Below are 26,114 nucleotides of genomic sequence, written 5' to 3' on the forward strand. Positions count from 1 at the left end.
TGAAGTGCATCCAAGTTCAGCCTCAAAAATCTACGGATCACTGCAATCTGAACTGACTTTTTTGTGGGGGGCAGGGGAGGGGGAGGAGAAGTAATGGACACAGGAGCCATCTTTGTGTGGAGGCTTTGTGCCTCTTCATTGCCTTTTTTCACCCTCACTCCCACATAGCTCCATGCCAGGGGGACTGTGCTGACAGGGATTCGCTTGCTGCAGTTGCCTCTGAAAAGCATGTTAGTGGGGGTTCCACATCAAGGATGGGGAACATGTGTTGTTTGGTTTGTTTTGTTTTAGGGGGAACATACTGAAAAGAATGGACCTCTACTGCCTCCTCTCTAGATCCGTGAAGCCCAAATTCCATGAAGCACCTGTGAAATATAAAAGGGTTTATGTGAGGATGGGGAGAAGTGAGCACTATGCGACGTAGCCTGCATGCTCCCAGGGAGCAGCCCTAGCTGTTGCTGGCCAGGGTGGAAAATGTTTTCAGCACCCTCTCCGCCTGTGCATTGGAGGCCCTCCCCTCCCCCCCCCCCCCCAAGAAAAAAAAAAGGCAAAGCAAAACAAAAAAAACCCCCAAACCAGAAAAGCCAAGTGGTGACACAGCTCCCTGGAAAATTGGTGCCCACGGTGACTGCTCTGCTCACCCACCCCTAGAACAGGCCATACATGCTCTCTTCTGTGCCTCCCCTGAGTTAAATTCACAGTTTCAAGCAATATTTGCATAACTGATAGTGCAACATCAAGGTTAAAACAAGAACAAAAAAACAAAAGCTAGGAAATTGAAAAGTAATTTTTCTTTTAGCATTAGACATGTTGCACATGCTGAAGTATTTACTATTCTTGTGTATCTTGTTAAATCTATCTTAGTTTTTTCTTTGGTATCTATCAGTTTAGCATCTGAGGTAAATACATAGTTGTATGTTATTCTATTGATATTGCTAAATGACTACCTTACCATGGTCATGATCATATTGAAGTGAACACTATTTACATCCCAAGTGTCAAAGTTAATCTATTTATGTGTTCGTGTGGGAATGATTTTTTTTTTTTATAGTGGAGGAAAGCATTCCATTAAAGTCTTGTGAAACCACGTTTGAGATCTGATCCAAAGTATATTGAAATCACTTAGAGTTTTTCAATTGACCTCAGTGGGCTTTCAATCAGGCCTTTATGATTATAGAAACGTATGTCTGAAAGGGACTTTGAGAGGTTATCTAGCCCAGCCCCCAGCACTGAGGCAGGACCAAGTAAACCTAGACTGTGCCTAACAGGTGTTTGTCCAACCTGTTTTTAAAAGCCTCTAACGATGGCGATTCCACAGTATCCCTTGGAAGCCTATCACAGAGCTTAACTGTCCTTATAGTTTAATTCCCCCCCTCCCCCGATATCTAACCCAAATCTTTTTTGCTTCAGATTAAGCCAATTACTTCTTGTCCTACCTTCAGTGGACTTGTAAAACAATTGATCATAGTCCTCTTTATTAATAGCCCTTATTTATTTTTGAATATTTGAAGACTGTTATCAAGTTCCTCCTCAGTTGTCTTTTGGTTTTGTAAACCTTTTATAATTTTTGTTGCTCTTCTCTGGACTCTCTCCAATTTGTCCACATATTTTGTAAAGTGTTATGTCCAGAATTGGACATAGTACTCCAGATGAGGCCTCCCCACTGCCAAGAAGAGTGGGACAATTACCTTCTGTTTCTTATACAATATCTCTGTTAATACACCCTAGAATAGTAGCCTTTTTGCAACAACATTACATTGTTGACTTATATTCAATTTGTGATTCACTATAACCCCCAGATCCTTTTCAATAGTATTACCACCTACCCAGTTATTGCCTATTTTCTAGTTTTGCATTTGATTTTGCCTTCCTAAGTGAAGAAATTTGCACTTGTCTTTATTGAATGTTATCTTGTTGAATTCAGAGCAATTCCCCAATATTTCAAGATCATTTTGAATTCTAATCCTGTCCTCCAAAGTGCTTGCAACCCTTCCCAGCTTGGTGTCATCTGCAAATTTTATAAGCTTACTCTCCTCCACTTCATTATCCAAGTCATTAATTAAAATATTGAATAGTACTTGACTCAGGACAGACCCCTGTGGGACCCCCACTAGATATGCCTTCCCTGTTTGACAGCAAACATCAATATGTTGATAAATACTTTTTGAGTATGATTTTTCAACCAGTTGTGCACACAACTTGTAGTTATTTCATCTAGACCACATTTCTCTAGTTTGCTTAGGAGAATGTCATGTGGGACTGTGTCAAAAGCCTTACTAAAATCAATATCTACCTGGTCTACTGTTTCCCCCTATCCACTAGGCCAGTAACCCTGTCAAAGAAGGAAATTAGGTTGGTTTGGCATGATTTGTTCTAGATAAATTTATGATGGCTATTCCTTCTAACCACATTATCTTTTAGGTGCTTATAAATTGATTGTTTAATAATTTGTGCAAGTATCTTTCCAGGTATTGAAGGTAGGCCAACTGGTCTATAATTTTCCAGGTCCTCTTAGTTCTGCTTTTTAAAGACAGGTACTATGTTTGCCCTTCTCCAGTCCTGTGGAACCTCACCCATCTTCCATGAGTTCTCGGAGATAACGGCTAATGGGACTGAGATTGCTTCAGCTAGTTCCTGAGGTACTCTAGGATGAATTTCATCAGGAACTGCCCAGTGGAATCCATCTAATTTATCTAAATTTCCTTTAACCTGTTTCCCTATTTTGGCTTGCAATCCTTCCTCCTTGTTGTTAATATTAACTTTGTTGAATATCTAATCACCACTAACTTTTTCATTGAAGACTGAAGTAAAATAGACATTAAACACTTCAGCCTGCTTGATATCATCAGTTATTAGATCTTCTTCCCCACTAAATAGAAGACCTACACTTTCCTCCGTCTTTCTTTTACTCCTGATGTATTTAAAGAACCTCTTCATACTGCCTTTTACAGTATGTCCATTGCTAGGTGTAACTCATTTTGTGCTTTACCCTTTTTGATTTTGTTCCCTACTTGCTTATGCTACGCTTTTGTAATCCTCCTTAGCAATTTGTCCGTGTTTCCACTTTTTGTAGGATTCCTTTTTGATTTTCATGTCATTAAAGAGCTCCTGATGGAATCATATTGGCTCCTTACTATTCTTCCTATCTTTCCTTCACACTGAGATAGTTTGCATTTGTGCCTTTAATACTGTCTCCGTGAGAAACTGCCAGCTCTCCTGAAGTCCTTTTTCCCTTAAATTTTATTCCCATGAGACCTTACCTACCAATGTTCTAAGTTTGTTAAAGTCTGCTTTTTTGAAGTCTGTTGTCCTTATTCCCCTGATCTCACTCCTTCCTTTCCTTGGAATCATTAAATCAATCATTTCATTATCACGTTCACCCAAATTGCCCTCCACCTTCAGATTCACTACCAATTCCTCCTTGATCAGAATCAAGTCTAAAATGGCTGTCCCACAGGTTACTTCCTCCACTTTCCAAAACAAGAAGTTGACCCAGTATATTCCAATAATTTATTGGCAGTGTTGTGTTTTGCTGTGTTACTTTTTTAGCTGATGTCTGGGTAAAGTCCCCATTACTACCAGCTCTTGTGTTCTGGATATTTGTTGTTTGTTCTAGAAATGCCTCATCTACCTCTTCTTCCTGATTTGGTGGTCTATAGCAAGCCTCTACAATGATGTTATCCCTATTTCCACCCCCCCCTTTTATTTTTACCCAAAGACTTTCAGGTGGTCTGCCTTCTTGATGTATAATGCAACACCACCTTCTCTTTCCCCCTGCACATCCTCACTGAATGATCTGTCCCCCACTATACCATTATTTCAGTCATGAGACTTATCCCACAAAGCCTCTTGATGCCAATTAAATCATAATTTAGCTTATATATGAATACGTTCCACTATGTCCACACTACTATTTTTAGTATGCTATCTTGAGCTGAGCTAGTTCAAGTCTGTGTACCCAGCCTGGGACTCTCACCTCCCAGCTGCAGTGTAGACATATCCTACGAGAATTTAAGCCCTGCTGAAGAAAACTATGAGTAAGTGAAAATGGAATTATTACTGAAAAACTTTTGCATCCTTAATTGTACCATTAGTTAAAAAGTTATTTACATTAATATTACTTTTACTGATGTTTTCTTTACATTTCAGTTCATTGATGATTTATAAATGACTACAGAAAATAGGAACCACAGTTTAATCCAAAGATATCCTACAATAGCCTAAAAATCAACGTTAGTAATATATTAAGTCTTAAATGCAACAACATAACTAAATGGTTCAGAGTGAAGTTTAATGGAGGGACGATAAGAAAGTAGGACATGCCCTGAAAAAGGGCAAATATAGTGCCCATCTATAAAAAGGGTAATAAGGACAAACCGGGGAATTACAGACAAGTCAGCTTAACTTCTGTACCTGGAAAGATAATGGAGCAAATAATTAAGCAATCAATTTGCAAACACCTAGAAGATAATAAGGTGTTAAATAACCGTCAGCATGGATTTGTCAAGAACAAATCATGTCAAACAAACCTGATAGCTTTCTTTGACAGGGTAACAAGCCTTGTGGATGGGGGGAAGCAGTAGATGTGATATATCTTGACTTTAGTAAGGTTTTTGATACGGTCTCCCATGACCTTCTCATAAACAAACTAGGGAAATACAACCTAGATGGAGCTACTATAAGGTGGGTGCATAACTGGTTGGAAAATCATTCCCAGAGAGTAGTTATCAGTGGTTCACAGTCATGCTGGAAGGGCATAATGAGTGGGGTCCCGCAGGGATCGGTTCTGGGTCCGGATCTGTTCAATATCTTCATAAATGATTTAGATAATAGAGCTGTTTCAGAGTAGCAGCCATGTTAGTCTGTATTCGCAAAAAGAAAAGGAGTACTAGTGGCACCTTAGAGACTAACACATTTATTTGAGCATAAGCTTTCGTGAGCTACAGCTCCGATGAAGTAAGCTGTAGCTCACGAAAGCTTATGCTCAAATAAATTTGTTAGTCTCTAAGGTGCCACTAGTACTCCTTTTCTTTTTAGATAATAGAGAGTACACTTAAAGTTTGCAGACCATACCAAGCTGGGAGGAGTTGCAAGTGCTTTGGAAGATGGGATTAAAATTCAAAATGATCTGGACAAACTGGAGAAATGGTCTGAAGTAAATAGGATGAAATTCAGTAAGGACAAATGAAAAGTACTCCACTTAGGAAGGAACAATTAGTTGCACACATACAAAATGGGAAATGACTGCCTAGGAAGGAGTACTGCGGAAAGGGATCTAGGGGTCATAGTGGATCACAAGCTAACTATGAGTCAACAGTGTGCCTTCCAGTTCTATGATTCTATATGTGAGGCACACAGTTTTAATAATACTTAACACATAATACTTAGATGCATACCACTGTAAGGAGGGCCATAGAAAACTCCAAAATATGTTATTTTGAGATATGTATGTTACATTCAGGTCTCATCCATATGGTGATATTTCTTTAGAAAAACACAGAGAGAAACAAATGTTCCCTTTGTGTTTGCTCTTTTTGTCTACGCATTGTCATGTGGTAGGAATTATATTAAATTCTATGTTCCGTGCTACTTTTCCTCAAACATGGGAAATATGGTAATAGTTGTAAATAATGAAGCTTTAAGATTGGATTTTCAGAACTGCTGAGTACCCAAAAACCTCACTGCAGTTAATGGGTGGGTGCTCCTCAACTTTGAAAAGCAGTCTATTTTTTTTAAATAAATATGAAGAACCAAAATATACCTCTCTATAGAAATAACTGCAGAAGGGGCACTGGGGCTTGGAGCTGAGAGAGAGAAAGGTATTTGACCTTACAGAATTTTTTGCAAACTTTCCTGTCAAGAGAAAGGACCTTGGAGGCTTAAGATGACTAAGGTATGGAGGCAGGATGAGGACCCCCAGTTCTGGAGAGGGTTAGAGTCACTTGCTGCTATTCTCGACCTACCTGGTCCCTGATAGCATGGTTCTTGAAGGGTACATGTTACCATTACCCAGTTCCCCAGTGCCTACGCAAGACCCCTATTCAAGTAGCATTAACTCATACGCAGGTGAGTGAATATCTGCTGCCTCTGGAGGTGAGAATACTGTGTTCAGCTGACTCCATACAACCCCACTCATAATCTCTGCCACAGATTTCCTGCGTGACCTTGTCAAGTCACTTAGTTTCTCTGTGCCTCATTTCCCAAACTGAAGAATGGGGATAATAGTACGTACTACCTTCCCTCACAAGGATGTTGTGAGGATAAATACATTAAAGATGGTGAGGTGTTCAGATACTATGATGATGTGTGTGCGGAGAGGGTGTATCACTAACTTAGCTAGATAGCTGGGGTTTTCAAAAGCTGCTCACATAGTAGTATCGGGCCAAATTCTGGAGTCTCCCTGGATACATCTACATAGTCAATGGCTGGAAGCCTCCCAGTTTGGGTTGACAGGCTTGGGGTTGTGGGGCTAGTGCTACCAGCATGGGCTCTGACACCCACTCCTATCCTTAGGTTTCAGAGCCTAAGTGTGAGTGTGTCGACCAAGTCTGGGAGGCTTGCAACTGTGAGCTGTATAAATGTACTTCATGTGAACTTAATAGGAGTTTTAAGAACATAAGAACAGCCATACTGGGTCAGACCAAAGGTCCATCTAGCCCAGTATCCTATCTTCCAGGTGATTCAGAGGGAATGACCAGAACAGGTAATCATCAAGTGATCAACAGGTAATCAAGTTGTTTTGCCTGAATAAGGACTTCAGGACAGGGCCCTGAGGCAGTGGTCCCCAAACTTATGACATGCACCCCTCTTTAACTGTAATGTAATTATCTCCACTACTCCAATGGGAGCTGCAGCTGGAGCTAGGCTGTGGTTGGGGCCGAAGTCAGGGCCTCGGCTGGGGCCAGAGTGGAGCTGGGTGGTGCTCCCTCCCTGCCCCATATGGGGCTGGCCCGGGCCGGGAGCTGCAGCCAGGAGCCAAACTGTGGATGGGAGCAGAAGCTGAGGCCTCGGCTGGGGCCGGAGTTGGAGCGTAGCTGGGAGCAGAGTAGGGCTGGGTGTGCTCCCTCCCTGCCCCCCATGGGGGCTGCCTGGGCCCTGCCTTGCCCCCTGTACATTTCTCCATGCTCCTCTAGGGGGGCATGCTCCACAGCTTGGGGACCACTGTTCTAAGGTGTTGTCTTTGTGGGGAAATAGCCTGGAATAGCTATTCTGTACTAGCTTACTACAATGTAGAATAGAATCATAGAATCATAGAATATCAGGGTTGGAAGGGACCCCAGAAGGTCATCTAGTCCAACCCCCTGCTCGAAGCAGGACCAATTCCCAGTTAAATCATCCCAGCCAGGGCTTTGTCAAGCCTGACCTTAAAAATCTCTAAGGAAGGAGATTCTACCACCTCCCTAGGTAACGCATTCCAGTGTTTCACCACCCTCTTAGTGAAAAAGTTTTTCCTAATATCCAATCTAAACCTCCCCCACTGCAACTTGAGACCATTACTCCTCGTTCTGTCATCTGCTACCATTGAGAACAATCTAGAGCCATCCTCTTTGGAACCCCCTTTCAGGTAGTTGAAAGCAGCTATCAAATCCCCCCTCATTCTTCTCTTCTGCAGGCTAAACAATCCCAGCTCCCTCAGCCTCTCCTCATAAGTCATGTGTTCCAGACCCCTAATCATTTTTGTTGCCCTTCGCTGGACTCTCTCCAATTTATCCACATCCTTCTTGTAGTGTGGGGCCCAAAACTGGACACAGTACTCCAGATGAGGCCTCACCAATGTCGAATAGAGGGGGACGATCACGTCCCTCGATCTGCTCGCTATGCCCCTACTTATACATCCCAAAATGCCATTGGCCTTCTTGGCAACAAGGGCACACTGCTGACTCATATCCAGCGTCTCGTCCACTGTCACCCCTAGGTCCTTTTCCGCAGAACTGCTGCCTAGCCATTCGGTCCCTAGTCTGTAGCTGTGCATTGGGTTCTTCCGTCCTAAGTGCAGGACCCTGCACTTATCCTTATTGAACCTCATCAGATTTCTTTTGGCCCAATCCTCCAATTTGTCTAGGTCCTTCTGTATCCTATCCCTCCCCTCTAGCGTATCTACCACTCCTCCCAGTTTAGTATCATCCGCAAATTTGCTGAGAGTGCAATCCACACCATCCTCCAGATCATTTATGAAGATATTGAACAAAACCGGCCCCAGGACCGACCCTTGGGGCACTCCACTTGATACCGGCTGCCAACTAGACATGGAGCCATTGATCACTACCCGTTGAGCCCGACAATCTAGCCAGCTTTCTACCCACCTTATAGTGCATTCATCCAGCCCATACTTCCTTAACTTGCTGACAAGAATACTGTGGGAGACCGTGTCAAAAGCTTTGCTAAAGTCAAGAAACAATACATCCACTGCTTTCCCTTCATCCACAGAACCAGTAATCTCATCATAAAAGGCAATTAGATTAGTCAGGCATGACCTTCCCTTGGTGAATCCATGCTGGCTGTTCCTGATCACTTTCCTGATCACTTTTTATAAGTAGGGCCCTTCCAAATTCACAGTCCATTTTGGTCAATTTCACGGTCATGAAAAATTTTTTAAAAATAGTAAATTTCATGATTTCAGCTATTTAAATCTGAAATTTCACAGTCTTGTAATTGTAGGGGTCCTTACCGAAAAAAGAGTTGGGGGTGGTCACAAGATTATGGCAGTGGAGGTTGTGGTACTGCTACCCTTACTTCTGCACTGCAGCTGACGGTGGCGCTGCCTTCAGACCTAGGCAGCTGGAGAGCAGTAGCTGCTGGTCAGGAGCCCAGCTCTGAAGGCAGAGCTGCTATCAGCAGCAGCACAGAAGTAAGGATGGCATGGTATGGTATTGCCACCCGTACTTCTGCAGTGTTGCTGGCAGAGCTGGACCCTCAGTCAGCAGCTGCCATCGTCCGGCCACCTAGCTCCGAAGGCAGCAGCGCACAAGTAAGGGTGGCATGGTATGATATTGTCACACTTAATCCTGTGCTGCTGCTGGTGGGGCGCTGCCTTCAGAGCTCGGCACCTGGCCAAGAGCCGCCACTCTCTGTCTGTCCAGCTTTGAAGGCAGTGTAGAAGTAAGGATGACAATACTGGGACCCCCTAAAATAACTTGTGACCCCCCTGCAACTCCCTCTTGGGTCAGGACCCCCAGTTTAAGAAATGCTGGTCTCCCATGTGAAATCTGTATAGTATATGGTAAAAGCACATAAAAGACCAGATTTCCCAGTGACACATTTTTCATGGCTGTGATTTTGGTAGGGCCCTAAGAATAAATGTCCACATGGGGAGTTAGTATGGAATAGCTACTGCATTTTAAATTCACACTGTAGCTCAATGGTTCTAATCTCAACCTTTCCCGACCATTGTATCCCTTTCAGAAGTCTGAAGCCGGAGATCCACTGCCTGGGGCTGAATCATATAACTCAGCTTCACAGGCCTCCCTCCCTGTGGTGTGGGGTGCCAGGCAATTGCCTTGCTTACAGCCCCCCTAAATCCATCCATCGACACCCCCCCAGGTTGAGAAACACTGATGTAGATAAGTAGAGACACACCCTGGAAGACTTCTGTGTATCCATAGGGGGTAAGCATATCCTTGGTTGAGAACCACTGCTCTAGCTTATTTTGCAATAATTTCCCTGTGTAGATAAGCCCTTTCCACTTGTGGGCAGTTTATATTCTGAGTAGCATGTCTGTTAGATACTACGTAGCAAACACACAGGACCTCGCCGCCTTTTCCTTTTCAGATCACTGTACTGTAGCTTTCCTCCCCATCATGAAGAAGCATTAAAGAAGGCAAGGCAGGAACTTCTGCTCCCCTGCCATGCCAGCGATACGTAGTGGCGGCCGGCGGGGATATATAACATGCGCCCTCCCCCGCGGCGACAGCGGCAGTGATACTGAGTAGCACCGAGAATTTGTCAGACCCTGGCCACTGTAGTGACTTACATACGGTGTAGTAGCAGAGCCAGCGAGGCTGTGCAGCAATCTGTATGACGCCGTGTCCCAGCACTTACTTTTACACTGGGTGGCACCTAGCATTCCTGCTCCAAGCGTAACCACGGGGCACCGTGAGCACAGCGCCCCACATGGATAAAAAGCAGGGTGGTCGCGGCGTGGAGTGGCTAACACGCGGGCAGCTGGGTGGGAACGGCTTCGGCGGGAGGCAGCTGCGCTGGGCATGTTCTGAGGGAAGGGAAGGCAAGAGAAGGGAGCTAGCCAGGGCCTGAGGTGGGAAGGCGGGAGAAGAAGGTAGGGGCCAGGCGGGCGGCGGGAGAAGGGGGCTCGGCAGGGCCTGAGGTGGGAAGGGGGCTGGAGGCTAGGCGGGCGCGGGAGAAGGGCGCTGGGCACGGCCTGAGGTGGGAAGGCGGGAGAAGGGGGGAAGGGCTAGGCCGGAGAAGGGGGCTGGGCACGGCCTGAGGTGGGAAGGCGGGAGAAGGGGGCTGGGCACGGCCTGAGGTGGGAAGGCGGGAGAAGGGGGCTGGGGGCTAGGCGGGCGGCGGGAGAAGGGGGCTGGGCACGGCCTGAGGTGGGAAGGCGGGAGAAGGGGGGCTGGGGGCTGGGCACGGCCTGAGGTGGGAAGGCGGGAGAAGGGGGCTAGGTGGGCCGTGGGCTAGGCGGGCGGCGGGAGAAGGGGGCTGGGCACGGCCTGAGGTGGGAAGGCGGGAGAAGGGGGGCTGGGGCCTGGGCACGGCCTGAGGTGGGAAGGCGGGAGAAGGGGGCTAGGTGGGTCGTGGGCTAGGCGGGCGGCGGGAGAAGAGGGCTGGGCACGGCCTGAGGTGAGAAGGGGGGCTGGGGGCTGGGCACGGCCTGAGGTGGGAAGGCGGGAGAAGGGGGTTGGGCACGGCCTGAAGTGGGAAGGCGGGAAAAGGGGCTGGACACGGCCTGAGGGGAGGAGATACAGCTCGCGGAAAGGCCCAAGGCAGGACGCCAAAAAGAAGTTGGAGGAGGGGCGGGGCGGGGCGGGGCTGTGTGCCAGCGTTGCCGGTCTCCATGGTAACTGATAGGACGCTGCGTGTCTTCCCCTCCCGCCGGTAAAAGACACAGGGCGCAAGCGCGGCGCAGTCGTCAGAGCGGAGGGGGTGCAGCTCGGTGCAGAGAGGGTTGGGATGGCGCATTACAAGGTGCGGGACTGCGATTTCTTCCCGGAACCCACCACCCTCTCTTGTTCCCTTTCCCCACATCGGGGAGTCTCGGTATCCCGCCGGCTGCCTCTGCGCCCTTCAGACAGGCCCGGCGAAGCCGGCTCGCCGACCCCGGACCGCCCTGCCCCGCGCTAACGTTGTTCCCATCCTTCCCTCAGGCCGCGGACTCTAAGCGAGAGCAGTTCCGCCGCTACCTGGAGAAATCCGGGGTGCTGGACACGCTCACCAAAGGTAAATAGCCCCGAGCCGCTGCCCCCAGCGCGCGGGAAGGGAAATGTCCCCCCTGCCCCGCGCGGGGGGCGAAGGTCCGTGTTCTCTTGCCCTTGTGCCCACGCCAGGTGGTTGCAGGGCCCTTTCTCTAGCAGCTGCTGTCCCCCGACCCTCGCCGGCCAGGAGTGGCAGGTGGCCAGCAGCCGTTGTTGGAAATCCTGTGGGTCAAGACTTAAGATACTCGAGGCCTTATTTTGTCAGAATACTTAATATTTCTGTAGCACTTTATATGTTCAAAGCAGAGTTCCACTTGATTTCAGTTGTAGTGTTGAGCACACCCTACTTCTGCAATTCTGACCCCTTGGCTCCTGATCCCTGGTACTCACTCCACACAGTGGGCACCTGTGAATTTTGGTTTAAGTGGCTTGTTCAGCATTGCAGAAGCAGGGATAAAATGCAGTTCTTCAGGGGGGCATTCAAGGTCTGTAACCACGAGATTATCCTTTTTCTCCCTGTAATTCTCTGCTTTATTTGCTACACAACATCCAGCCTCTACAACAAAGGAGGCAGGGTTCTTTTTAGACAAAAGCCTCATTCACTACACAGTTCGGTTTGATTTCTGGTGCACTGAATGAGGCAGAAGTCCTGTAGGGGGGGAAAAGTATGTGATCATGTAACTAAAGAGTGTCATGCACATGCAAAAAAGGGGCACAAGCAGCCTTAATCCTGACACTTCTCTGCAACTGGACTATTCCTTTAACATATTTTTTTGTAATTACACATTTAGAAACAAAAACTGACCAAATTTCATCATGTGGAATCCTGTTGATCCCCATACGGATTGTTAGCACGTTTGTGACCTCTAGATCCACTGCACAAACCTCTCCCACTTGAGCTAGTGGAGCTACCGATAGCCGCAGCAGGTTGTTACTCTGTGTAGACTGATCACTAAAGAGGGATGAGACACATTTTGCCAGTGATTCTGAAGCTATTAAATAATCTTGTGTTCAATTCCACGTTTTGGTGGGGAATGTGCTTCTAGTCATAAACACTTCTCCTTTGGGTCTTGGAACGGGGCGGTCAGGGGACAAGGAGCGGGTGGGGGGGGTTGGATGGGTTGGGGCTCTGGGAGGGGGTGGATAGGGGCAGGGGCCAGGCTGTTTGGGGGGCACAGCTTTCCCTACCCAGCCCTTAAAACCATTTCGTACCCCGATGTGGCCCTCGGGCCAAAAAGTCTGCCAACCCCGATCTAGACCATCCCTGAGAGGTGTTTGGAGATTTTTAAGAGCAGGTTAGACAATGATGGAGATTCCACAACCTCTCTAGGCAGTTTATGCCGGTGCTTAACCACCCTGACAGTTAGGAAGTTTTTCCTAATGTCCAACCTAAACCACCCTTTCTCCAATTTAAGCCCATTGCTGCTTGTCCTATCCTCAGAGGTTAAGAAAAACAATTTTTCTCCCTCCTCCTTGTAACAACCTTTTACTTACTTGAAAACTATTATAGAATCATAGAATCCTAGAATATCAGGGTTGGAAGGGACGTCAGGAGGACATCTAGTCCAACCCCCTGCTCAAAGCAGGACCCAATCCCCAACTAAATCATCCCTGCCAGGGCTTTGTCAAGCCTGATATTAAAAACCTCAAAGGAAGGAGATTCCACCACCTCCCAAGGTAATGCATTCCAGTGCTTCACCACCCTCCTAGTGAAAAAGTTTTTCCTAATATCCAACCTAAACCTCCCCCACTGCAACTTGAGACCATTACTCCTCATTCTGTCATCTGCTACCACTGAGAACAGTCTAGAGCCATCCTCTTTGGAACCCTGTTTCAGGTAGTTGAAAGCAGCTATCAAATCCCCCCCTCATTCTTCTCTTTCACAGACTAAACAATCCCAGTTCCATCAGCCTCTCCTCATAACTCACGTGTTCCAGTCCCTTAATCATTTTTGTTGCCCTCCGCTGGAAGCTTTCCAATTTTTCCACATCCTTCTTGTAGTGTGGGGCCCAAAACTGGACACAGTACTCCAGATGAGGCCTCACCAATGTCGAATAGAGGGGAACGATCATGTCCCTCGATCCGCTGGCAATGCCCCTACTTATACATCCCAAAATGCCATTGGCCTTGGCAACAAGGGCACACTGTTGACTCGTATCCAGCTTCTCATCCACTGTAACCCCTAGGTCCTTTTCTGCAGAACTGCTGCCGAGCCATTTGGTCCCTAGTCTGTAGCGGTGCATGGGATTCTTCCGTCCTAAGTGCAGGACTCTGCACTTGTCCTTGATGAACCTCATCAGATTTCTTTTGGCCCAATCCCTCTGTATCCTATCCCTACCCTCCAGCGTATCTACCTCTCCTCCCAGTTTAGTGTCATCTGCAAACTTGCTGAGGGTGCAATCCACGCCGTCCTCCAGATCATTAATGAAGATCTTGAACAAAACTGGCCCCAGGACCGACCCTTGGGGCACTCTGCTTGATACTGGCTTCCAACTAGACATGGAGCCATTGATCACAATCCGTTGAGCCCGACAATCTAGCCAGCTTTCTATCCACTTCATAGTCCATTCATCCAGCTCATACTACTTTAACTTGCTGGCAAGAATACTGTGGGAGACCGTGTCAAAAATTTTGCTAAAGTCAAGGAATAACACGTCTGCTGCTTTCCCCTCATCCACAGAGCCAGTTATCTCGTCATAGAAGGCAATTAGATTAGTCAGGCATGACTTGCCCTTGGTGAATCCATGCTGACTGTTCCTGATCCCATTCCTCTCCTCTAAATGCTTCAGAATTGATTCCTTGAGGACCTGCTCCATGATTTTTCCAGGGACTGAGGTGAGGACTTATGTCCCGTCTCGGTCTTCTCTTTTCCGGACTAAACAAACTCAATTTTTTTCAATCTTCCCTCATAGTTCATGTTTGCTAGACCTTTAATCATTTTTGTCAGTCTTCTCTGGATTCTCTCCAATTTGTTCACATCCTTCCTGAAATGTGGCGCCCAGAATTTGACACTCCAGTTGAGGCCTAATCAGTGCAGAGTAGAGTGGAAGAATTACTACTTGTGTCTTGCTTACAACACTCCTGCTAATACATTCCAAAATGATGTTCATTTTTTTTTTTTTTTTTTTTTTTGCAACAGTGTTACACTGTTGACCATTTAGCTTGTGATCCACTATGACCCCTAGATCCCTTTCCGCAGTACTCTTTCCTAGGCAGTCATTTCCCATTTTGTATGTGTGCAACTGATTGTTCTGTTTCTTCCTAAGTGGAGTACTTCTCATTTGTCTTTATTGAATTTCATCCGATTTACTTCAGACCATTTCTCCAGTTTGTCCAGATCATTTTGAATTTTAATCCTATCCAAAGCACTTGCAACCTCTCCCAGCTTGGTATTGTCTACAGACTTTCTAAATGTACTGTCTATGCCATTATCTAAATCAGTGGTCACCAACCCATCGATCGCGATTGACTCGTCAATCCTGGAGCCTCTGCTACTCGATCACCATCCCTGGGCCACTAAAAGTCACCTCCGATCCTGACTGAATGGCCCCGAATCCCTCCGAGCTCACCCTAGTGCTGCTCCAGGTGAATCAGTCAAGGAGCCAAGTTAAATCTTGCACAGTGGGACTCAGGCAGGCTGTGTGCCTGCCTGCCGTGGCCCCATGCCACTCCTGGAAGCAGCTGGCTGCTGGCATGTCTCTGTGGCCTCTGGGGTGCGGGTGTCTGTGCGCTGCCTGCCCCCGCGGCCACTGCGCCCCCCCGGCCTGGGGCTGTACAGATGTGCCAGCAGCTAGCCGCTTCTGGGAGCAGTATGGGGCCATGACAGGCAGGCCCCGCTGTGCTGCCGATTGGGAGCCGCCTGTGCTAAGCGTCTCCCAGCTGGAGCCTACACCTCGCACCCCCTCCTGTATCCCCAACCCCCTGCCCCAGTCTGGAGCCCCCTCCTGCACCAAACTCCGTCCCAGAGCTTGAACCCCACATTCTTGCACCCTTGCCCCAGACTCAACCAATGCACACCGCACAGTTGAGAATGTTACTGATTTGTGATACTGTCTGAAGGATTTTGGATCTATAACCACAAATGACACTAATAAAAGGTACAACTCCTAAAATGTCCAGTGGAGTCTGAGTTTAGGTACATTGTGACCATATGACCCCTGCACCCAAACTCCTTCCCAGAGCTTGCACCCCTCACTCCTGCACCTCTGCCCCAAGCTCAGCCCAGAGCCCCCTCCCACACTCTGAACCACTCAGCCCAGAGCCTGCACCCCCTCCTGCACCCCAACCCCCTGCTCCAGCCTGGTGAAAGTGAGTGAGGGTGAGCAAGTGATGGAGGGAGGGGGGAATGGAGTGAACAGGGTGGGGCCTTGGGGAAGGGGCAGGGTAGATCCTGGGTTGATCTTAAATTCGAAAAGTGATCTTGTGTGTAAAAATGTTGGAGGTCCATCTAGGTTGTATTTCCCTAGTTTGTTTATGAGAAGGTCATATGTGACCATATCAAAAGCTTTACTAAATTCAAAATATACCACTTATGCTGCTGCTTCCCCCTCTATACACAAGGCTTGTTACCCTGTTAAATCAAGTTATCAGGTTGGTTTGACCTAATTTTTTTTTTTGACAAATCCATGTTGACTGTCACTGATGACCTTATTATCTTCTAGATGTTTTCAGATGGATTGCTTAATTATTTTATATAGTCATGTTGCCTGGGTGTAGCAAGTGCAGAATAGAGAGCACAGGAGAGAGTCCACATAAGGCCCCCCCGCAACTAGGAGGAGCAATTGCAATTACAGGTGAAGCAGGCTCAGAGCAGACTGAATTTTGGAGAAATTTAGCCAACAAGAGTAACACACCTCTGCTGAGCAATTTCTTGGTTCTCTGTAATTTGGGCAGACTTGTAATGTGGATGGCAAAAGACATACTCCTGACACCAAGGCCATCCATGCGTGACACATAGAGGCACTAGAGATTCTTAGTCAAATGACTGTAAGAATTTTTAACATGGGCAAAACAACTTTTTTGCCTTAATCTCATTCTTGGAAACAGCTGAACTGTTGGGTACAACTTTCCAAAAATTTCAGCATGAGGCATGCACATGGCATGTAAGTAAAATTTCAGTCCAATGGTCCATAAAGTTAAAAGTAACTATAAACAAAAGGAGTACTTGTGGCACCTTAGAGACTAACCAATTTATTTGAGCATAAGCTTTCGTGAGCTAAAGCTCACTTCATCGGATGCTGTAGCTCACGAAAGCTAATGCTCAAATAAATTGGTTAGTCTCTAAGGTGCCACAAGTAGTCCTTTTCTTTTTGCGAATACAGACTAACACGGCTGCTACTCTGAAACCTGTAACTACAAACAGGGGGTCTCAGTGGAAAGTATTAAGCAACCTTACCCACAGGTCTAATTACCAGCGCTGGCTATAATCTGTGTTGTGAAAGTACCCATCCGTATCTGGATTGGGGTGCCACTGGGTTAAATATTGAACGAACAAACAGAAAATCTGACAACTTCAGTAGAAATTCTGTGTTGGTTTTTATTCTGCCCTCATCAGAGTTCCCTATGTGTATAGCTCACAATCTAAGAAAGTCAAGCAAAATATATATAGCACTCAAGAAATATTTAATTCTCTCTGTACTTTTTAGTTTTGTAATTGCATAAATATTCACTTCCTCAGTCTATAAATCCATGCATGGGTTTGTTTTGTTTGGGGGGTTTTTTTTTGTATCTGTAATGGCAAATTTAGTTTTGATGCTTCTCCCCTCTCATTTTTGTCATAAGTGCCTAGTGAAAAAGACTATGCAAATATAGTGGTGCATAGCAAAAGTCTGTCAGAGAGAAAATAGGCATTATGCAAATGAAAACGTATCACAAAATGTTGCATGTGCATACTTAAGCTTGTAGAAAAAATACGGTATCTTGAGTTTCAGGAATACTCTGTTGTGTAATTAAAGACTGCATCATAATACGTTTTCACAAGCAGACAGTCAAGGTTGCAAGTTAAACTGTGCAACCTTAACATTCTTGTTCTTTTTGAATGGGATATATACACTAATTCAAAGCGTATTATATAAAGTGTTCTCATAGCTTTCCATTCTTTAATACCATATTAGAAACAAAAAAATTAACATTTGTTTTATCTATTTCTAGTTAGCTTATATTTTCTCCTTGAATGAAAATGAAAGCAAGTAATCTCTGTTTAATTGCTTTATGAAGTGCTGCCATAGCTTTTAGGTCAAAACTATTCTGTAAAATGGAGCAGTTGGACACTCAATACTGGTATCTCACTTTGGTAGGTATATTCTACCATTTGTACCAAGTTTCAGATTATAGTGACTGTTTTGGAATGGAGCTAAATTGCACATACATTCCGTCGTTTCGTTTAAGAAACGTGGTATGAGTGCAGATCAGCTTACTTTTACTCACTTCCATGGTGAATACATATTTAGAGTGTGGAGGACACTTCACTCCACATGCAGTTTTTTTTTGTGTGAAGTCAGTCTTTTTGCCACTTTTAGGTAAATCGGTGTGCTCCATCTGGTGGCTCTAAAGCTGCTGCTGTTCACTAACAAACTAGTCTAAAAGGATGTAGCTACTCTTCAGTTAACTGACAGTGAACTCGACTAGCTAATACAGTTGTCCTGGAAGGGAAGTTTTGGAATCCAAAATTACATGAACAAGTGTTGGGACTGTCCAGGCTAGCAAGTTAAGATGTGTTGGCTTACTTGACAATACATTAACTTGGTACCTATGACAGTGATATTCTGGTCTGTGACTGGGAATAATTTAAAAACAAAAAAACCAAGTGTGGACATACTGACCGTGATAAATGGTATTCATTTTGGCTTCATTCCAAGTCCAGAAATCTAAGTATGAATTAATCAACAGGAGAACTGATGGCTCAGGCTCTTTTGAGGATTCAGTCAACAAAGCGTTGAACAGTGAATACTTCAGAAGTTCGTGCCTGGTGGCTGTCTTTGGTGCACATCTGTGTTAACTCAAAATATTAGTTATTGAGTTCCATACCCAATGTAAGACTCTGAGTGCCCCTGGAGATGAGAACAACCTATAGATGGGTGATGGAGGAGCCAAGTGTGCGACTGTAAGAGTGCAACTGCATTCTTGAGACACCATTTAGGATTCTTGCTTCCACTTTAGAAGCAAAGCAGCAGGTGGTTGCGATTTGTTAGTTCCCCCTGATCCCCCAGTAAAGGAGGCCTGGTGATGGAGGAGAATATTGAGTTTTTCAAACTTAGTAAAGAAGATTCTGTCCTTGGCTACACTAGAGGGCTTACAGCGGTGCAGCTGCACCGCTGTAAGGTCTCTAGTGTAGCTGCTCTAAGATGATGGGAGAGAGGTCTCCTGTTTGGCTTAATTACTGCAGCCCTCAGAAGTGGTGGTAGTTATGTCAGTAGGAGAAGCTCTCTGGCCAACAGAGTGCTGTCCACACCAGCACATAAATTGGCATAAGTTATGTTGCTCGGGGGTGGCTAATTCACTCCCTGAGCAACATAATTTATGTTGATTTTAAGCTTTAGTGTAGATTACTTTTGATTACCTTTATTATAAGTGACAGATATGATAGTAGGCAACTTCTTTACTGGTAGAGAATGTATATATCCTGGAACTATTATTAAATAGGTATGTATTTGATCAGTTTATGGAAAAATATAACTGCTTGAAAGTTACTTGTAATGTTTGTGTTTATGTAAGTGCAGAATTTAGTGCAAACATTTAGCTTTACAGTTCATTAAAGAATTGTTGAAAAAAAGCGTATTCAAAAGAATTCCAGCTGTATAACTGTAGTCAAAGCTTATGTTGGATGCACAGGAGTCTCTCAGTAATACTCGGCATAATCACGAATACGTGTTCATTGTCCTAATTTTTGATTATAATAAAAGTTAACTTTGTGTGTGAATGTTTAAATTAGTGAAACATCACCTTTAGAACACTAATCTGGAAGTAATCCTTTTTAAGTCTCATATGTATTACCTTTGACTACTGGTGCACATTTCAGAAATTGAACCATTTGAGGTGTTTTCTGCTTTCAACTGTTGGATGCTTTTTATTTACAGTGTTGGTAGCCCTATATGAAGAGCCAGAGAAACCAAATAGTGCACTGGAGTATCCTTTTTCTTCCTTCTGTGAATTGATTTCAGACATATGTGAGGCAAAAGATGGAAGCATAGTCCAAGGCAGATACTCGTTTGTCTCCATATTATATAAAGTAAACAAAATATTTTATTTCCATATTAAATAAGAACAGCAGCAATTTTGGGGAAATGGCACTCGGTCAACCAAGTACAATAGAGAACTGGAAATTTAGCTCTTGCATGATACAAGTCCTTACTACCAACAGCCTGAGGCTTTTGGCTTATCTAACCCAGTATCTTGGTTGGTTGGTTTTTTTGGCAGTGGCTTGTGTTTTTAATAGACTTTTGCCTTCCTTTTGGTATTAAACATTTTCTATAAGGCTATTTGCATAGGAATGCCTTCCTTTTATTTGCAGGTGTACTGCTTAGTTTGGAACAGTGTATTTTGCATAACTGCTGTTTATTACTGACAACTATCTAGTTCTTCTTAATCTTGCTGGGCTTCCTCTTTGACCTCTGCCTCAGTGAATTATGAGGGCTTACTACACAAGTGTTTACTGTCAAATTTTCTGCCTTACAGTTTAGTATTCCCTTGTTCTTATGTTGTGGGAGAGGGTAAAAGGAACATCTTTCAGCTTTTACTTTATACTATTTTATAACAGTGCCCTTCTCAATCTTCTTTACAAGCTAAGTAAACCTTGCTGTTCTCCTTCATTGTGTTTTAAAGGCCTGCAGACAGCCATGTTGCCATCTTCTTTAAAACAATTCTGTTTGGCTTTTTTCTTAACTGACATATCTGGTGTATCCTGTCAGTCTGCCCTTATGTCTTGCTCTACCAGTGTTGTAGTTTATTCAGATTCAGGCTATCATTTTTAAGTGAAGAAACACTTAACTTTTATTAGCTTTCTGAAGCATCATATAGGAGCTGCAGCTCCAGAAAATCCAGAAGTAGAGGCCCTTCGCCTGGAAGTGGCAGAGATGAAAGAAAAATATGAAGCTGTGTTGGAAGAAAACAAAAAACTAAAAGCAAAGGTAAATATTTGAGTCTCCATTGCTGTATCTTCTTAAAATGTAAAAGAAAAATACAGTGGTATTAGCAAAAAGAGAGAGTACTTGTGGCACCTTAGAGACTAACCAATTTATTTGAGCATAAGCTTTTGTGAGCTACAGCTCACGTCATTGGATGCATTCAGTGGAAAAAAAATCACTGGTATTCGTTACTGTATCAGTAGTCAACATTCATCAGTGATAATGCAGTGTCACTTTGTGCAAGTCTCAGAACAAGGGGAAAGCCTGATAGGCTCTTGGTGGGGGGGCCACTCAATTGAAAAGAACACTTTTCGTGTTTTAATATGACTATCCACTCAGTTTCTTTTTCTTAACTTTCTTTAAAAGCCATGGGAAACCATTACAAGTACCAAACTCAAGTAAAATTGAGTGGAAACTATAGAATTAACTTCTTAAAAAATGGTGTAAAAATCAATCTAGATGATACTTCCCAAACAGATTACAACATTTTAAAGATGCTAACTGAAAAAGCTTCTTACAGAAAATAAATTCAAGGTGGAAGAGTCCTATTAGGTCAATGGGATCAACACCTTGCAAGATCTGACCCACTGGAGGCATTTATGTGTATGCAAAATAAAACCTTTAACTCTAGTTTAAAATACCTCTAGTTCTCTGACTCTGAAAACCTTCTGAATGGATCCTGAGTGTAAACTAAGGCAGAGTCATTGTTTTGGGTATACAGACTGCCTGCACCTCTCAGCTATCTAAGTAGGGTATCTGTTCTTAAACCAAATTATATTTGAGACAGATTTTTCAAATAATTCATTGTACAGTTACCATAGTTATACAGATCCATAACTACACATGCAAATAGCCACATAAACGAGGGGCAGAAACAGTGCTGGTTCTGAAAGTGTGTGACATACTTTTTCCCATGCAGTGATGCTGTTTTCTACACTAACTTTACTTACCAAATGACTAGTTACTACATACTATGTTTTACCTTCTACAGCTTTTGATCATGCAAGCTTTTTTGCATGGATTATGGGACTGCCCACAAAGAAGCCTGAAGCCTGCAAGCTGCTATCTTAGTACACACCATATATTATCAGTGGTAGTTCCACAATAGAACAAAGGCACTATTTGTCCATTATTTGGTCCAGAAAACACCTACTTAACAATAAACTCATTGGTCAGATTTAATGATCTCTCCGTTAAATTTGCTGTCAAGACATATATGCATAAGAATGGCCACGCTAGGTCAGGCCAGTGGTCCATCTAGCCCAGTATCTTGTCTTCTGACAGTGGCCAATGCCAGATGCCTCAAAGGAAATGAACAGAGAAATTATCAAATGACCCATACCCTGTTGTCCAGTCCCAGCATCAGGCAGTTGGGGGCTTAGGGACATCCAGAGCATGGGGTTACATCCCTGACCATTGGCTAATAGCCATTGATGGACCTATTCTCCATCAACTTGTTGAATTCTTTTTTTAACCTAGTTGTACTTTTGGCCTTCACAACATCCCGTGGCAACAAGTTCCACAGGTTGACTGTGTTTTGTATGAAGAAGTACTTCCTTTGGTTTGTTTTAAATCTCTTGCCTATTAGTTTCATCAGGTGACCCCTGGTTCTTATGTTATGTGAAGGGGTAAATAATACTTCTCAATTCACTTTCTCCACACCATTCATGATTTTATAGACCTCTATCATATCTCCCCTTAGTTGTCTTTTTTTCCAAGCTGAACAATCCCGGTCGTCTTAATCTCTCTTCATATGAAAGCTGTCCCATACCCTTAACCATTTTTGTTGCTTTTTCTATTTTTTTCTTGTATCTTCTTTGAGATAGGGCAACTAGAACTGTAACAGTATTCAAGGTCTGGGTGTACCATGGATTTATATAGTGGTGGTATGATATTTTCTGTCTTATTTTTCTCTTTTCTAATGGTTCCTAGTATTCTGTTAGGGTTTTTTGTTTTTGTGTTGTGTTGTGTTTTTTTTTTTTTTTTTAACTGCTGCTGCACATTGAGTGATATTTTCAGAGACCTATCCACAATAACTGGAGGATCTTTCTCGAGTGGCAGCTAATTTGGACCCCATGGTTTTGTATGTATAGTTGGGATTATGTTTTCCAGTGTGCATTACTTTGTATTTATCAACTTTGAATGTCATGTGCCATTTTGTTGCCCACTCACCCAGTTTTGTGAGAGGCCTTTGTAACTCTTCACAGTTGGCTTTGGACTTCACTATCGTGACTAATTTTGTATCACGCAAATGTTGCTGCCTCACTGTTTACTCCTTTTTCCAAATCATTGATGAATATGTTGAACAGCACTGGTCCCAGGACTCATCACTGAAGGGGAGGGGAGGGGAGGAGGATGCCACTATTTACCTCTCTCCATTCTGAAAACTAGCCATTTATTCCTGCTCTTAGTTATCTGTCTTTTAACCAGTTGCTGATCCATGAGAGGACCTTTCCTCTTATCCCATGACTGTGTAGTTTGCTTAAGAGCCTTTGGTAAGGGACCAGGTCAGAGGCTTTCTGAAAGTTCAAGTACACTATATCCACTTGATCACTCTTGTCCACATTTGTTTTACAGTAAAAAGGCTATAAGTATTTGACTTGAACATTCTGCTGAGTCAAGCTGCCATGCTTATCTAAATGGTCCTGGCTTGGGTTAAAATGGGAGTGCTTCCTTGAGGGGAAAAAATTAGATGGGTTGTAGGAGGAGCATGGATGTAGTTTATTGCAGCTGGCAGGCATTTTTTTTGGTCTCAGATGGCTTAAAATGAGAGTAATCTGACTTTAGCAGAAGGGGGACTTTCCTATGAAAGTGGTCTAAGAGATCTGATAAACTCATTTGGTAACGAGGGTTGAATTATACCTTAGTGTGTGGGCTAGTTACAAAGTTTTGGGCCATATGCCACAACTCTGTGAAAAGGTGCAAGAGGCTGCCCTCGGCAGTAACCAAGTTTGTTGGGGAAATCAGGAATGATTCAGAGTGCCATTAGGACCAACAATTTTTCTGCTCTCATTTCCTTGTATCTCTCCTCCCTCTGTATCTCTGAAATTTTTCTCCTTATTGATTAGTACTTTCCCTTCTCCCCTCCTATCTGCTTTTTATGCACTTTACCTCTTTTGTTCCATCTGTCTTTTTTTGTCCTGCACAGTCACCCATTCCCCTGGATCTTTGAGTTTTGTTGGGTTTCTGAATGGCAGCAGAACAACTTTACATGAGAGGATTGTGGAGCAAAATCATGTTCTAATCAGTTTCTTTCATTAGTCTTTTAGCATGCAGAGCATTAAAGAGGAAACATTTATTTTCCCTTTCCATTAAGTACTGTAGCGAGTTTAAGTAACTAGCAAGTTTCCCTTTTCAGTTGGGTGCCTGTGTAAAGACCTCTGTGCACAGGGGAAAACCTGCTAATCTGAAGAAAGTACATGTAATTAACTGAAAAGCAAAACTTGACTAAGATCCACTCATACAGTCCAGAAGTTTTATTTTGTAGCTAGCTTGGTATGCAAAAGACATGGAGCACTGTTTCAGCAGCTGTTGCTGGCAGCACACTGTGATAAGTTTAATCCAACATTATTTGTAAATGCCAGATGAATATTTCGATCAGACTTGGAATTTCTAACCCATAAATGAGAAACATTTTAAATGCAAAATTTAAAACTGAATGGCAGATTCCAGATATTCTAATATTTACTTTCATAACCTTCCCTATGTCTGGGATTCTTTTCAAAGGGTCTGGTGAAATCTACTTGGTCTTCAGCTACCTAATTTTTATACCTATGCATCTTTAACTGTAGAATTCAGTGTGTATTTTAAGTGGCCAAATTATCACTAAATCAGTGTGAAGTTTTGATCTAAGGTTCTGATGGTAGGTTTGTCCTCTATTTTAAACTTGGAATAGTCTCATGAATAGCTAATCCCAATTCTAGTGGTGGCAGTCAGACTATTTTACTCCAGCATATTTCAGTACAGCATACAAGAATGTAGGACGCTCATTCTGCCCAAAACTAACTCAAGATGGCCAGTATTGGGCAATCACAATGTAAAACCCTCTCTTCTTTAAAGTAAGAAATTAAATATTTGTCAGGGGGAAAAACTGTCAAAAGCATTTAATAGATCTTGTGTGCTGAAATTTCCTGACTCTATAAGTCACTTAAGAACTTTTGAAAATCGTGCCCTGCACCTTTAAAAACCTCTCTCTCTCATAGCTGCATCTTTGCACAATGCATTGTTCCCTCCCTTCTCCCGCACCCCCACAGAAAAAAGGTTTACCGCATGTTTGTAGTCTTTGAAAATAAGGGGACCTAAGTATTCAGTAGCAGATTAGATTTTGTAGAATAAAGCTTGCTATAAAACAACTACTCCTCTCTCCTGTTGGGGTAAAATATGCCATCAGGGCTTTTTTAACATTCTACAGCTAACAAAATCACACTTTTTTTTTTTTTTTAAAATTCTACAGCTGTCTCAGTATGAACCACCTCCAGAAGAGAAGCGTGGTGAATAGGAATGCTTTCACCTTTTGGTTACTTACCTGAATAAAGGGCTTCATCAGAAGTTTACTGTCTTGACTTTTTTTGGATATAAATATCTTGAAACATTTCATGCAATATGTTGGCAATCATCTTACAACTACATGAATTGCCTAGGGAAGTTGTGGAATCTCCATCCTTGGAGATTTTTAAGAGCAGGTTAGACAAACTCCTCTCAAGGATGGCCTAGATCAGTGGTCTCCAACTTTTTTTTTATGCCCAAGATCACTTTTTGAATCTAAGGGCAGCCCAGGATCTGCCCTGCCCATTCCCCAAAGCCCTGCCCCAATCACTCCATTTCCTCCTCCTCTTGGTTGTTCATTCTCCCCCACCCTCACTCACTTTCACCAGGCTAGGGTTGGGGTTCAGGAGGAGGTGTGGGCTCTGGGCTGGGGCTGAGGGGTTTGCAGTGTGGGAGGGGGCTCTGGGCTGAGCATGGGGCAGAGTGTTAGGGGTGCAGAAGGGGGTGTAGGCTCTGGGAGGGCATTTGGGTGCAGGAGGGGTCTCCAGGCTGGGGCAGAGTGTTGGGATACAGGAAGGGGTACATGGTGCTGGCTCTGGGAGGGGGATCAGGGCTGGGGCAAGAGATTGGGGTGCAGAGGGGGCATGGGGTGCTGGCTCCGGGAAGGGGCTCAGGGCTGGGGGTTGAGGTGCAGCTTCTCGTGGGTCAGCACTTGCCTTCGGTGGCTTTTGATCTGTGGCAGGTGCAGCAAGGCTAAGTCAGACTCCCTGCCTACCCCAGCTCCACAGGGCTCCTGGAAGGGGCCAATGTGCCCCTGGGAGTGGGGGGCACGTGGCCCTGCAAGCTGCCCCTCTGTAAGCACTGCCCCTGCAGTCCTCCTGGCCAATGGGAGCTGCGGGGGTGGTGCTTACAGGCAGGAGCAGTGCGCAGAGGGAGACCCTTGTCCTCCCTGCTCACTCACGGGGTCGCACTGGCCACTTCTGGGAGCAGTGTGGGGCTGGGGTAGGGAGTCAGCCCCCCCAAGATGGTGATTGACTGGAAGATCCTCTAGGATCACTAGTCTAGATAATACTTGGTCTTGCTATGAGTGCAGGGGACTGGACTAGATGACCTCCCAAGGTCCCTTCCAGTCCTA

General features: G+C 44.4%; 1 protein-coding gene across 2 annotated transcripts; it reads left to right on the forward strand.

Moving 5' to 3' along the window:
* Positions 1–10,996: 10,996 nt before the first annotated feature.
* Positions 10,997–25,042, forward strand: MYCBP (MYC binding protein). 2 transcript variants are annotated; one of them, XM_073318028.1, is made up of 5 exons: positions 10,997–11,145; positions 11,325–11,397; positions 19,448–19,496; positions 20,368–20,497; positions 21,486–25,042. In XM_073318028.1, the coding sequence occupies exons 1-5, from the start codon at positions 11,131–11,133 to the stop codon at positions 21,600–21,602; spliced, it is 384 nt and encodes a 127-aa protein (XP_073174129.1). In that variant the 5' UTR covers positions 10,997–11,130; the 3' UTR covers positions 21,603–25,042. The 2 variants fall into 2 exon arrangements, with proteins under 2 accessions (XP_073174129.1, XP_073174130.1); XM_073318029.1 differs by having other exon boundaries at positions 11,014–11,145; positions 24,948–25,042.
* The last annotated feature ends 1,072 nt before the right edge of the window (positions 25,043–26,114 follow it).

The sequence above is a fragment of the Lepidochelys kempii genome, chromosome 19 (genome assembly GCF_965140265.1).
Source record: "Lepidochelys kempii isolate rLepKem1 chromosome 19, rLepKem1.hap2, whole genome shotgun sequence".
In the NCBI taxonomy this organism is placed as follows: domain Eukaryota; kingdom Metazoa; phylum Chordata; order Testudines; family Cheloniidae; genus Lepidochelys; species Lepidochelys kempii.

Bases quoted from the DNA above. Each gene is read 5' to 3' on its own strand.
- MYCBP (XM_073318028.1), top strand. The intron at 19,497-20,367 runs GTATCCTTTTTC...AACTTTTATTAG, and splicing joins AAACCAAATAGTGCACTGGA to CTTTCTGAAGCATCATATAG. The intron at 20,498-21,485 runs GTAAATATTTGA...TACCTTCTACAG, and splicing joins ACAAAAAACTAAAAGCAAAG to CTTTTGATCATGCAAGCTTT.